The sequence below is a fragment of the Scophthalmus maximus genome, chromosome 18, assembly GCF_022379125.1.
Source record: "Scophthalmus maximus strain ysfricsl-2021 chromosome 18, ASM2237912v1, whole genome shotgun sequence".
In the NCBI taxonomy this organism is placed as follows: Eukaryota; Metazoa; Chordata; class Actinopteri; order Pleuronectiformes; family Scophthalmidae; genus Scophthalmus; species Scophthalmus maximus.
Window position 1 is genome coordinate 5880001 of NC_061532.1, and position 12956 is coordinate 5892956.

The 12956-nt window shown below is 45.2% G+C and overlaps 1 protein-coding gene across 3 annotated transcripts in view; it reads right to left on the minus strand.

Moving 5' to 3' along the window:
• The window catches only part of ches1 (checkpoint suppressor 1), a 56676-nt gene that overhangs the window by 14222 nt on the left and 29498 nt on the right, over nt 1-12956 (minus strand). For all 3 annotated transcript variants that reach the window (XM_035617729.2, XM_035617731.2, XM_035617730.2), the window contains exon 3: nt 4414-4565. In XM_035617729.2, coding sequence (XP_035473622.1) covers nt 4414-4565 — 152 coding nt within the window. The remainder of the gene's footprint in view (nt 1-4413; nt 4566-12956) is intronic.

Genomic DNA, 12956 nt, shown 5'->3' on the forward strand with positions numbered 1-12956 from the left:
CACAGTGCAGCGAACTGCAGGTGGGGGTCGACTGGTGCGGCGTGAGTTATTATGGTCCATGAAAAACCAAGAGGTGTAAGCGACAAAGAGTAAAGGACAAAGACGCATCACTGCTCTCCTTCCACACACCCCTCCTCCCGTCTCAGCCTCTTCTGCCCATCGTTTTTTTTCTCTCTCTCCATCTCTTCACTCTGCCACTTCCTCTTCCCATACCTTCTCATTCTCTGTGTTCATCTTCCACTAGTCCGTTGTGTAGCACTGCTTGAGACAGTCCTTGACCTTAACATAATAGACACACTGTGCACCATTTGCAGTCATCACACTTCATACCATAATATTCTTGAAGAGCGAGAGCACTTGAGAAAGATATTGTGCTATTCCACGATGCAAACTAAGGAAACTGATATTACCTTGTTCTTTATTCAAACGGCCTGCACACGTGTTATGTCGGTTCACCTGTTTTCCTGTAATCTAAACCTTAAGGCTCACTACCACACTTTAAACTGTGTCAGAAAATGACGATGTGATGATTTTAAGGTAATATTTGTGTTTAAGTGATGTTCACCTCTTGCGAATTATAACAAAGAACTTAGTTAATCTGGACTGCCTGTGTTTGAATCATATTTTACACAACAGGATTCCTACTGGGGTGTCATTGAAAATGTTTTTTTTAATGAACAGAAATTATTGTATTGTAAACCCCGGAGCTTTCAACCACCATATCATGTTGTCTTCAATAGCAGATGGAGTTTTCTTTTTCTTCCAAAAACTTTGGGACGAAATCGAAATATTTGCACGTCGACAGAACCAACTCTACTATGGATCATGATGAAGAGCCCCCCCCCCCCCAAAACAAACGTTTTTTCTCTCTTTCACCATTCACCATGTGCTCTTTGACCCGCCATGATCCCAACCCTTCAGGTGAACATGCCTGGTTACTGTCTGACATCATGAAAAGTGTAACAGACCGCAGAATCCTTACCTCCTGTCCGAAGTGCCCCTCATGTGTCAAGTTCTCACATAAAGCTTTACAGGGTGATGATAATGACCAATAGCCTCTTCGACCCCTCATTTTCCTCTTTAATTCACCCAAAGTGCCTTCACAGTTTGAAGATGCACACTGGATAATATCACTCTCTGCTCAGTTTCTGTTGTTTTTGTCGCTGCACTGCTGTAACAAATGGAAAATCTACAGATATACACCGTGGACGAAACTTCAACACGTTGATGGATCCGGACGTATTCGATATCTTTGGAAACTCCAGGAGCGTGGATCCAGCAGCATCACTGTATCATGGACCATGTTGCTATAGGAGAGGACCATGTGAGCAGTTTTCATGTTGTCTCCCATTAGCAACAAATTCTGCATACAGTAAATGCTGCGCATGTGCTTTACATTGATGCTGGCCAGTTTCTGGAGCACACCTTATATTTTCTCACATTGATTTTCTACCTTCCATGCAGTCGCTGGTTTCCATTCGTCTAAATACGGCGTAACATTCAGAAGCATTTCTATGTTTTGTTATAATTGTAGCTAAAAGCAGTGAACATTTTGAAAGATCTCCCTTTTTCAAGGAAGGTGCCCTGACATCTGAGAGTTCAAAAGCATTGATTTTTCCTGGACAAAAAGACCCAAAAAATGAGGTTGTGAAAAGGTTAATGCTAATAATTTGGTATTTCTTGCACTTGAGTTGGTTGTTCACCACTTAAATGCACTTGATCCCTGCTTCATTTTTTGAAGAGAAAGGCAACAAAAGATTAATTATGAGAGATTTCTCTTTCTCAATTTTTTTAGTCTCCGCAGGTCTCTGCTCGTTATTTGGAAGAAATGATAGGAAACTAAAGCTGAAACGATCTGGCGATGAAAAACCGTAATAACAAAAATAAATATACGTTTTTCGACCTCGATTCTGATAAACAACTAATCATTTAAGTTTTCAAGCAGAAAAAGAACGGCCACAATTCTCATGTTGAAGTCTCTTCACTGTGAGGATTTGCTGCTTTCCAAGATATTTGAAGATGTTGCTGTGGACTCAGGAAACTTCTTTTTTTTATTAAGCCATTTGTCGACCAAATAATGAATCAATGAATCAAGAACGGAATCACCGGTCAACTGACGAATGAAAATGATTGTACATTCTGCACTGTGTCTGTCCTGTACTGTACTATAGAAAAACATACGCGATGCACGCCCCTCAGGTGGACCTCAGCTCGACTCTAACCAAGAAATCACCACTCACTGTCTCATTTCCCACTGTGTCACAGTACAACGTCCCCCCCCCCCCCCGCACTCCCCTCACCTCCCCCCAACATCCCCCCAATTTGTTCCACTTCCCCATACCTCATTGTTCAAAATGACACTTTTACATTTTATGGTGAACCAATTATTCTGTCTTACACAGTCCGCTGGCTCCGCAAGCCAGCCTGCCCGGATCAACTGGGGAGCGGGGTGGAGGGGAGGCGGTGGTCTTGGGGAATTCATAGAGACAGAGAGAGAGAGAGTGAGAGGATGAGCAGAAGCAAGGGGGAGAAAAAAAAGACGACTAATGGTACCTCTCACAGACATATCCACAGGGATGTGAAGAGTCGGAAAGCAAGAAGTAAGCAAAGGGAGAGGCTGGAGGGTTGGGGGAGAGGTCAGGAGAGGAGGGGACACAGCACAGGTGGATGCCGCTGTGGCGTGGCGTGCAGGGGGCTCGCACGCGTGTGTGTGTGCGAGGCGCCATAGCACAACGAGAATGTAGACAAAAGAGGATTTAATTGAATGATAAAGCGGCGTGAGGGAGAGTTAGAAGAGTGGAGAGAGAGTGGGAATAAATCACAGCAGGGGTAAATAAAGAAGACGGAGTAGTGGGTGCACCACCAGTTGTAACGTGCGCCCGAGGATGAGCGGGAGGGTGTGTGAGATATTAAAAGAGGAGACAAGAGAGTGATAGGAGCGGAACGGTGGAGTGTTAGGAGCTGGAGGAATGGCAAAACAGGGGGGGGGGGTGGACAAGAAGGGCTGGGGAGAAGGTGAGGGAGTGAACATGTGGAGGGGGAAAGAAAAAAAAAGAGGCAACCAGCGCTTTTACATGTGATGCGCCCGAGGGGGAGGGAGATAGCAGGAGGGACGGGAGTGTTGTTGCATGGAGGGGAAAAAAAGAAGAAAGATTTGAGGAAAGGATGGGGCGGGTCAGCTTTACAACGCTCGGGGCAGGTGGGTGGAGGGAGTGAGGGAGGTGGAGGAGTGCGTATGGTTTGTGTACCTCAGAGCTGCAACTCATAACAAATATATTTTTATTGTCATTATTGGATTCATGCATTGTACAAAACATGAGAACATAGTAAATTGGCTGATATTTTCTTGTTTAATTGAATTTTTGATAAGTAATGTCCTGATGCGATTTTTTTGTAGGAGCCCATTATACAAGTACAATCTCAGAATTTATGGAAATGAATGTACTGTAGGCAGAAAATGTCAACTCATTCCCCTGATACTAAGCTTCAGACTTAAATAAGAAACCGAGTATATGAAGGGGAAACGATCCAAAGATTGAAGGTGAGATTTTTGTTACGAGCCTTTATTCTTAGCTTGTGTTCCAAGTGTTCGCACTAAGTGTTCTCCGTCTGAGTCATTATAAGTCCCTCAACTGCACCGATGTGTTGGAAATCGCTGATTTCAACCTGCCACCTGTTCAACAGGGGGTGACTGTGTGTGAGATTTGATCATTAGCATAATCAATATCCCTCAATCGCCATATTATGTTCCCTGTTCTGCTCCGCTTGTGGGAAAGTTTAGTTTAAAAAAAAAAAAAAGAACAAAAAAAGGAGAGAAAGAAACTTTAGGTCTTTTAAAGGTGACCCGGACAGAAAACAAAGCGTCAACAACAGACAGATGGGAGGTTGTCAAGGGGATGTGACAGACACGCAGATTGACAGGGGGATCTCAGGACCTTCAGGAGGTCATGTGACACTGTTGGGAGCAACAGAGGATGACGCTGGACAGAGACCTGCATAAACACACCTTGAGGCAGCTGTCGCACTCAGAGAACTTTGCTAACAAACTAATGTCATATACAAAAAAAAAATGAGGATGATTGGTACGACAGGTGTGAACGACTTGCGAATTCCATTCATACGCGAGAAAACAAAGACAGTTGGAGAATACAAATTCTCTTTAAGAATAGATTCATATCTTTTCATGGCCTTCATGTGCCAAGAGGCCAGCTGGGAGGGTCGTCTGCCTTATCGATAAATCCATCTCTACATGTGTATACCCCCCACCCCCCACAATCAGTGAGTAGCTTTATTAATTAACCGGACAAAATAATCCAATCCGACGAAGCAAAGGTGATTAAGCAAAATAAATTAGCTCAATCGCACGTGTCGTATTAACCCAATCAATCAATCTGCCGATGGGCTAATCCTCACCTGTGGTGAAATGTCTGCGGCAGGGTGGGCGGAGAGGTGGAGGGGGTGGCCAGGCCGGGCGAGTAGGGGTGGTACGGCGTCTTCTTCAGTGCCTGGATCAGGTTGTGCCTATACTCCGGATCTATGGACCACAGGGAGCCTTTGCCTATGCTCTGAAAGAAAGGAAGAAAGGGAGGAAGATAGGAGGAGGTGGAGAGTGAGGGAGGGGTGGAGAGGGCACAGCGAGACAGATGAGAGAGATGTTATTGAAAGTGCTATCGGGGGCCCCCCTCAAAAAAAGCACATCACAAACACAGCACAGCACACTGACCTGAGCCAACAAGTCCAAAGCCCAAACACGAGCTCAAAGTACAGACGGCGATGCGCCGGATTCTTATTTACCAAGCCACCTGTACACACAGCAAGGCTGCATTCCCACCGAGATAAAGACCTTGAGAAAAATGACAGTCTGGGCATCTCGCCGCTCACACACTGATGGGTTTTCAGCCTCCTTCAGCCGTCGGGAAAGAAAACCCCCACCTCCCCCCACACAGGACCACAACAACCACCCAATCCAGAAAGAACTAGAAACATTATCCACACAAACTATTGCCAAGGAAGATAACACTGGGGACAAATGAGAATCCGAGAATTAAATCCTCATTCCTCAAACGCCACTTCACTCAATATTTCCGATCCTCCGCCCTTTGCCCCGGAAAAAAAAAAATCATCTTTTTTTTGGGGGGGGGGGGATTAAGACACAGGGAAACTCTTTAGCTTTTTCCACTCCAGAGGCGTTGCTGGTGCGTATTTTTAGATCAAAGCAGCTTCCTCCTCACCTAATGAAGCTGTCGGCTCGCAATCTGAGCCAAACCAGGGTATAGATTACAGGGAGGGGAGGGATCTCAGACGGGCCCGCCACGAAAATACACTCGTTGCCTCTGTATCTCTCACAGCCCTCTCCGTGCGCTTTCATCTGCCTTGTCATCTGAACGTGGCAAAGTGTGGGGCTTGCGTACGGCAGAGACCGAGAATGGCAGGGAGAGGGGAAGAGAGAGGGAAGCAGAGTAAATATAAAATTAAAGGCGTCCTGCCGCGCGTTCCGCTCACTTTGTAGTACTCTGTGATATGTTACAGGTACAGACTGCAGGGTGGGGAGATGTCAGGACTGCGGGCGTCTTGATTCCTGCAAATACTGCAAAGAATCCATTAAGAGGGAAATGTCAGATGTGCCAGTGACGTGCCAGTGAGAATTAATTGGGGACAGATTCTACAACTGGGGGAGCCTTTTGCACTAAAGAGGAGGATGAGAAAAACACACTCAAATGCTCCCAATATTTTTGGCTTAAAGGGTCAGTTCACCTAAAATTATAAAAACAAAGATATCTTCCGCTGACCTCTGCAACAAAATAGAGTACAAAAATCATAACGGGCTTCATCGTGACCTGTTCACTCTCGAGGGTACTTTCTAAAACATAACACACACTTCCCTGTGATAGAGAGAGAATGTTAATCATCTTGAGACCACTCAGATTTCTTTTGCCACCTCTTATGGGTCATGGGTCCAGGCTCATCGAAGATTTAAGAAATACAGTGTGGTAAAAAGGCAACTTCAAACGTTTATTTCTGAAAGTGAAAAATATATATACTTATGTATATACACTACTGCTCAAAGGTTTTACAGCATCCCATTTTATTCAAGCAGTTCACGTCCAGTGAATCGCCTGAAATGATACAAAGGTAAACAGCAAACTACCTAAGGTAAAAAAAAGAATACCATGAAAACAGGACCTTTTCGAGGATGAACAACTTGACGAATTCAGTTTTCCTGCAGTAATGCAAGCAAATGACGCATTGGAAGTTATTGTTTCTTTTGTTGTTTGCTTACAAACCCTCTATATGTAAAGGCAGGGCAGGAACAAACTGTGATACTGCGTCCTCTGATGAATTATTAGGACAACGCTGTCCTGCAGGAAGCAGAACTGTGTGTTGTTTTCAGTAGAGTGAGTAACAAAGAAACAGACGGCGTCTTCGCATGATGAAGAGCAGCACAGTGTCCAGACATCAACCTCATGGAGCTGGTAAGGAGATGAACTGGTGACACAAGGTGAAAGGGAAGCAAACTACAAGTGCAACACACATGTGGCAACTTTCCACACAATGTTTTGATTGCCATTGTAGAAAGAGGTTTCGCTGCTGAACGAGTAAAATGATTAGGGTTGAAATCAGGATTTAAGATTCCATGGTTCCTTTAACAAAAAAGAGAACACTCTATATTTTATGTGTTCTATGAATAGAGATGAAATACAATGAATGGAAACACCACATGAAACCCATAGTAACACACTAACGGAGATAACACCTTACAAGAACGTAGCAGCTGCATCTCTGTGTTGTTTCCACTCTTAAAGATTTAAGAGACTATTTTTTAAGTCAGAAGAAATCAGCAGAAAGATTTCATAAGTTTGTAAGTTATACTGTCATCAAGACAGAATATTAAAAACTGACACTGACATCTGATGTGCTGTAATATACTTGCAGGCTTCAAACAATCGGATTACATTACGGCCAACGTTCACGTCTGATACCTGCTTTTTCCTGTTTTGTAGATTCCCTAGAAACACAATTCAACTTGAATAATTTTTCTCATGAAAGACAATCACCCGCGGCCTCTCTCACTCAGCGTGTCCAGTGAGTCAACCCCTCGCTACAGCGTCTGACCTTGTGAGAATGGAAAGGAGCTAATAGTGAGTGTGTGCTGTTTATTTGTCTTCCCCGAGTCTGGATCTTTGCATTAGTATGTCATTCTTTTTTGAACACAGGCCATATGAGCAGTGTGTATGCTGCGTGTGTGGGTGTGAGTTAGTGTGTGTGTGTATGCCGGGTTCCCTACGGAGTGTGATATTACCCAGCGTGGTCTGCTCCTGGGAGTGCTTCTATTACTGCCAGCAACGCCTCTCCTGGAGAGCATGATATTACACACACATACAGCGCTCCCACAGAGGTGACCCCCACTGGGCCAAATTTCCCCTTGCACCCCCAGGCCGCCAGCCGTTTGCTCAAATGTGTGTGTGTGTGTGTGTGTGTGTGTGTGTGTGCGTGTGCACGCGTGCGCCTACTGTCTGCCTGCCTGCCAGCCGATTAAATCAATGCTCTGTACAGAATCTCTGTCTGCTGGGGCCCCTGCCTCTGCCAACCAACCAGCCAATCAAAATACTCAATCTGTGGACACCCTCCATCACCCCCCCAAACCTGAAACACACACCGCGGTCGACAGGCCAATCACAGGGCTCAGCTCACAGGAAGGGTCCGTCACCTGAGTTATAGCAGTCGCCTAGGCAACAGGCATCGTCTGGGTTTAGAAGCAAGAGGAGGTGAAATGGACTTTTTCCATTTTCTGACAAATTCACAAAGTTGAGAACAAAAAGGCAGCATGTCTCAAAAATCGATTGGCACAAAAAAGTATTCGAAGGCAGAGAGATGGGATTGAAGTTTTTTTCTGCGGGTTTGAACTTTGATACAGATTTTAAAAACTAACGCAAGGGTGAATCTGGAGGAGGCGAAGCATGTGTCGGCGGAGTCCAGTCGTGACACTGACCTGAAACTACGTTTTGTGATCTCCATTGATATTATTTTTTTACTACATCCTTTGATCCCACCAGGTCTCACTCTTCTGAGATGAGTAACTATTTTTCTGGATGATGTTTGATCGTATTGCTGCGTCTACAGTGGCCACTGGACAAAGAGTCCCATCACTGCGGCGTTCGCAGCTAAAGAGAAGGATTACACAACAGAATAATCCACAACTGGAAACAGTAACCCCCCCTGCTTTAAGAAATATCTCCCACACTGTGAAATCAAAAGTGACGTGGAGGCACTAGACTAGACTCCAAATTGCAGGTTTAGGCAATACTATGCTCAAAAGAGATGGATTTAATTATATGTATCTGTGTCACTACACCACCAGTCTGTAGTAGTCTTGATTTAAAAAGCAGGCCCGTCTTTATCTGTCTCTGTGATGCAAAACCGCGGAACACAGAGTAATGTACAGGTGTCCGCGTGATGGAGAAAACATGTATACTGTAACTTGCTTAGGGACATGTCATGGTGTGAGTAAAGGACAAAAGGGGGAAGAAAGAGAGTGGGAGGGGGGAGAGAGGGAGAGAGACAGAGATGATTGTGTGTTGCCAACATCTGTTTCCTGTGTTATATAAGCTGTGGGGGCTGGTCTCCCTTGGAAATGGGAGATATTAAAAAGTCCTGCTGCCACTGACCCTGCTAGTAGCACTTACGTTACTGCCACTGCATTCCTGACTGCAATATTATCTTTTCACATACACGTTAACCATCAAAAGACCGAAAGCATATACCTCCCCATCGTACAAAACGCCACAGCTGCAGTATATCATCATGGCTACAGATCCGGCCTACATGCAGAAATACTTTTTGCAGGCAATTGAGGTTAGATAATAGATAATATGAAACCATACCAAGTTGAATTAATTTGACTTATATGATTTTTAAGGAGAAAACCCCTCCACCACTCGTCCAGTCTCAGGACTGAGGAGCTGGATCTTAAAGGAAAAGCATCGGCACACTCCAATCTGTGCAACTATCTTTTTTTAATTTGCAAGCTTTCGATCAGACTCTCAAATGAAGAGGGTATTTGTACAGATTTGAGTGTGCGGATACTTTTTTCTCTCATTCGCTTGTATTGTTTTTTTGAAAGAATGAGGCTGGCCGATACTCTCGTTGTTTCCTGAAGGTCCCAGATAGTTCATCCTTCAGGAGAAGATGAATTGGCTGTACCCCATTTCATGGTGATCCCTGCAATAGCTGTCGAGACATTTCTCTACCCCCCCAAACAAACCAAAAAGTACTCTAGAAGATAGAAGAAAAAAGTCAGTGTGTCACCACAGTGAGACACACGGTGGTGTGGTCGTTACTGCCTCACAGCAAGAAGGTTCTGGATTCGTATCGGTTCTCTCCGGGTTCTCCGGCTTCCTCCCACAGCCCAGAGACATGCAGATTGGGGTTAGGTTAATTGGAAACTCTAAACTGACCATAAGTGTGAATGTGAGAGCGAATGGTTGTTCGTCTCTGTGAGTTGGCCCTGCGATGCGTCGGTGACCCTGTCCAGGGTGAACCACGCCTCTCGCCCCAAAATATCAGCTGGGATTTCTCCGGCCACCGCGCGACCCTTCATGCACAAAACGGGATAGCTAATGGCTGGATGAAAGTGGTGGGCCATCCCATTGTGCACGTGACAATAAGCAAAATCCTGCTTTAACTCTTCAATCCACCACTTCACTAGAACAGCTGCAGCAAATACACTACTTCCACCAGTGAAGCTACATGACTTCACTTCTACCACCAATCTAAACTGCTGCGACTGACACACAATTTCATAATGCACGTTGGGAGTAGCAGCATTAAATCTTGCTGTGTTTTAAGCCTGATTAACTCACTGCGATACCGGCATCCATCATTGCTTACTGTACGTATACAGATAAACAGAGGATTAATAACATATTATGCTGAGGGGACTGGTGCTGTGTGGAACAGATCCATGTCTGAACACCATTGCGTATATTTAGCGTAGTGGGAACGAAAAGGAGAAAATAATCCGAAGTCTGCTGTTCAAAACGGAACGGAAGCTTTAATACAAACACACACCGAGACAGGAATCACAGCCCAGAGGACGCGAATGTTCAAACAGCGAGCGGGGCGCGGAGGTTTTGAAGAAGAGAGAGGCAGAAGGAGGGGTGAGGGGGGGAAAGAGGAGAGATATTCCTTCTGATAAAGTTACTTGAACCACGTGAACTCTGTTCCTGTTGAAGGCCACTTGACAACAAAGACACTCGCAGACACAGAGGGCCCGTTGTTGCACGCTGCTTGGACAACACGCTTAATTCTTAGTCAGCGCGAAGGAAAAAAAAAAGAATTGAGCAGAGTAAGATGTGGAAATTTCTTCTACAGGTGTTGTGAATTAACTTCTTTTGCACAAACCTGTTTTCCATGTGGTTTTAATTGAGTCCAAAAGCTTGCCCCAGTTTTTGCTTCTCATGCAGACGTACAATTTTTACATTGCAGGTTTTTCCATTGGAGATGGCAGTCGAGTCACATATTTTGAGATTAATAAAAGGCAAACAGATCGACATTGTTCCTTCAAGCAAGCTGCCGCATTTAATTTGTGATCCGAAAGCAAAAGTCTGCGAAGGCACCTGAGAAGTGAGAGGTACAAACTGGTTCTGGTAAGTAACTCCCTCCGCGCCTATGATATGCTGTCACTTAGCAATTAATTTCAGTGAGGTCATTCGGGTTTTGGTTCTCCCATGGCTTGTCACAGTGACATCCTTTTTAAGTTCTCCGAGAACACGACCCAGCGGCGGTCGTACAGGGGTTTGAATTATGGCTGCGTAACGAGGAGGCCCGTCTTCATATGCAGAAAAACGCACGCGCTGCACACAACTTCGGGACAGCGGATCAGGCTGCGGACACATATCTTCCCAAAGGCGGCGTGGCTTACGTGTTAAAGCAAACAACTGCACAGTTTTACACACCGAGCAGACACGAGACAGCATCTACTTGGAGTTGTGCTTCCCTCCACTTAGCTCTGTTTTGGTTGCCATTGAATCCCGAGGGATGGATGTGGCTCATTAGCTTCCAAATGCTCAAGTGTGTTCACCAACTAGTTGCTAACTTTTTTCTGTCTGCTGTTTGGTTGATGATAGGCTGCCAGATGGTGGCTTTGTCCTGACCCTTTTTTTTCTTCATAAAAAAACAAAACAACAACAAACCAATATGCTCCCTAATTGAGGCTGAATATTGCGGATGTTTTCATTGTTTTTATCTGTCATATATGGTGCATGTACTGGGAGATTAGGAAATTGGTCTTTCTGTTGATAACATACAGACAAAAGTGTTCTGTCATAGTCATACTTCATACATATTCCAAACCCTGATGCGTAACGAGCAAAAAGAAAAGAAAAAGTATTTTTCAATCTGAGAAAAAGTACAATAATGGCAATTTTGTGCCTGATGCAACCGGTTCACTAAAGGGGCAGTAAGCGATTTTGGAGAGAGATTGCTTGTTGTTTCGGCTGCACTGGTCGGGGCTCGAACCCGCAGCCTTGGACACGGGAGACGGACACATTCTAACCACGGGGCCAAACCCCCTGAGTCGGAGCGTCATTGGCTAGCATGTCTCTTCAGGTGTCGGAGAGGGATGTGTACAAACTGCACACACAGTGTTGCGTATTGGGTTAAAATCGCTTACTGCCCCTTTAATTAAACGTCAATAAACTGCCACAAGCAGACGGCTTTAGCTCGCCACAGACGCTGCGGCTCATATTGGTCCGAGCTTAAAAAAAAAAGGTAAAAGAAGGACGCTTCTCATCTGAACACGGGAAGGTTAAGTTGGAGGTGACACTTAAGTGCAACATGGAGAGACTTCATAGTGAGTCTTAGATTACAAGACTGCCTGTGATTTCATAAGAGGCTTTGAGAGATACATCACTGCGAGCGCGTGCGTGTGTGTGTGTGTGTTCGTGCCGGGCTTTTTTACGACACCGATCTTCAGCACTGATCCAGAAAGTCTGAGGGCTACAACACTTGTCATTAAGGCATGTCATTCAGCGCAGTCAAGAATCCTGTTAGTAAACAAAGCCATGGCAACCGTGGGTCTCGCACTCTCTCACGCTCTCCCTCGCAAGTTTGCGCTCCCACACGCAAGGCTGCCACATGCGCGCGCGCACGCAAACACACACACACACACACACACACATACAGCACACACAAAACACGGAACAGCAAGCTTTTTCTAAACTAATCCCCATCTTGTCATCTGCCTGGATATGACCCAGAAATACAGTCACTGGAACAAATAGGCCACTGTCATATTAATCTCCACCTCTGTAAATTGATGGAAATATGATTTGGTGCGTTCACAGTAAGCCATGTCTCCCTGCTTCCCCCCTTCTCTCGCTCTCTCTCTCCCCTTCTGTCCCTATGTCTCTCCGTCAATCCCTCACAACGATAACTTAGCCTCCCCTTAACCAAGTCCCCTCCGTCTTCCTCCCTTTTCCACAGCAAACAATGAGTTGAACGTAACGCAGCACAAAGACAAATATCCGAGGCCCTGTAATTGCATGCTCAATTAGAAAAGACAAACAGGTAAGGAAACGGCGAAGCAGCGAGAGAGAAGGAGTATTTTCGCATGCGGATATTCTCAGTGAGAAGCTTTGAATGCGAGTCGGACTGAAATTACAGAGATTCTGTAATTGCAGCTTCAGATAAAGCGCGGGACTTGGCAGGTAGAGTAGGAGTCTGCAGAGATGTGCCCTCATTTCTACACCGGCACAGCGCTCGTGTGTGTCCTTTTTAAGCATTCACGCGTGCTTGCAAGTGTGCGTTATGGCGTCCACTTGTTTGTTAGTGTGTCAGACATACACTGTGTGTTGTGTGTGTGTGTGTGTGTGTGTGTGCGCGCATGTGAGAGAGGAGGAATAGGTTTGAAGGGTTAATTAGCGTGCTGTCTTAAACAGTGTGCAGTGACAGGAAGA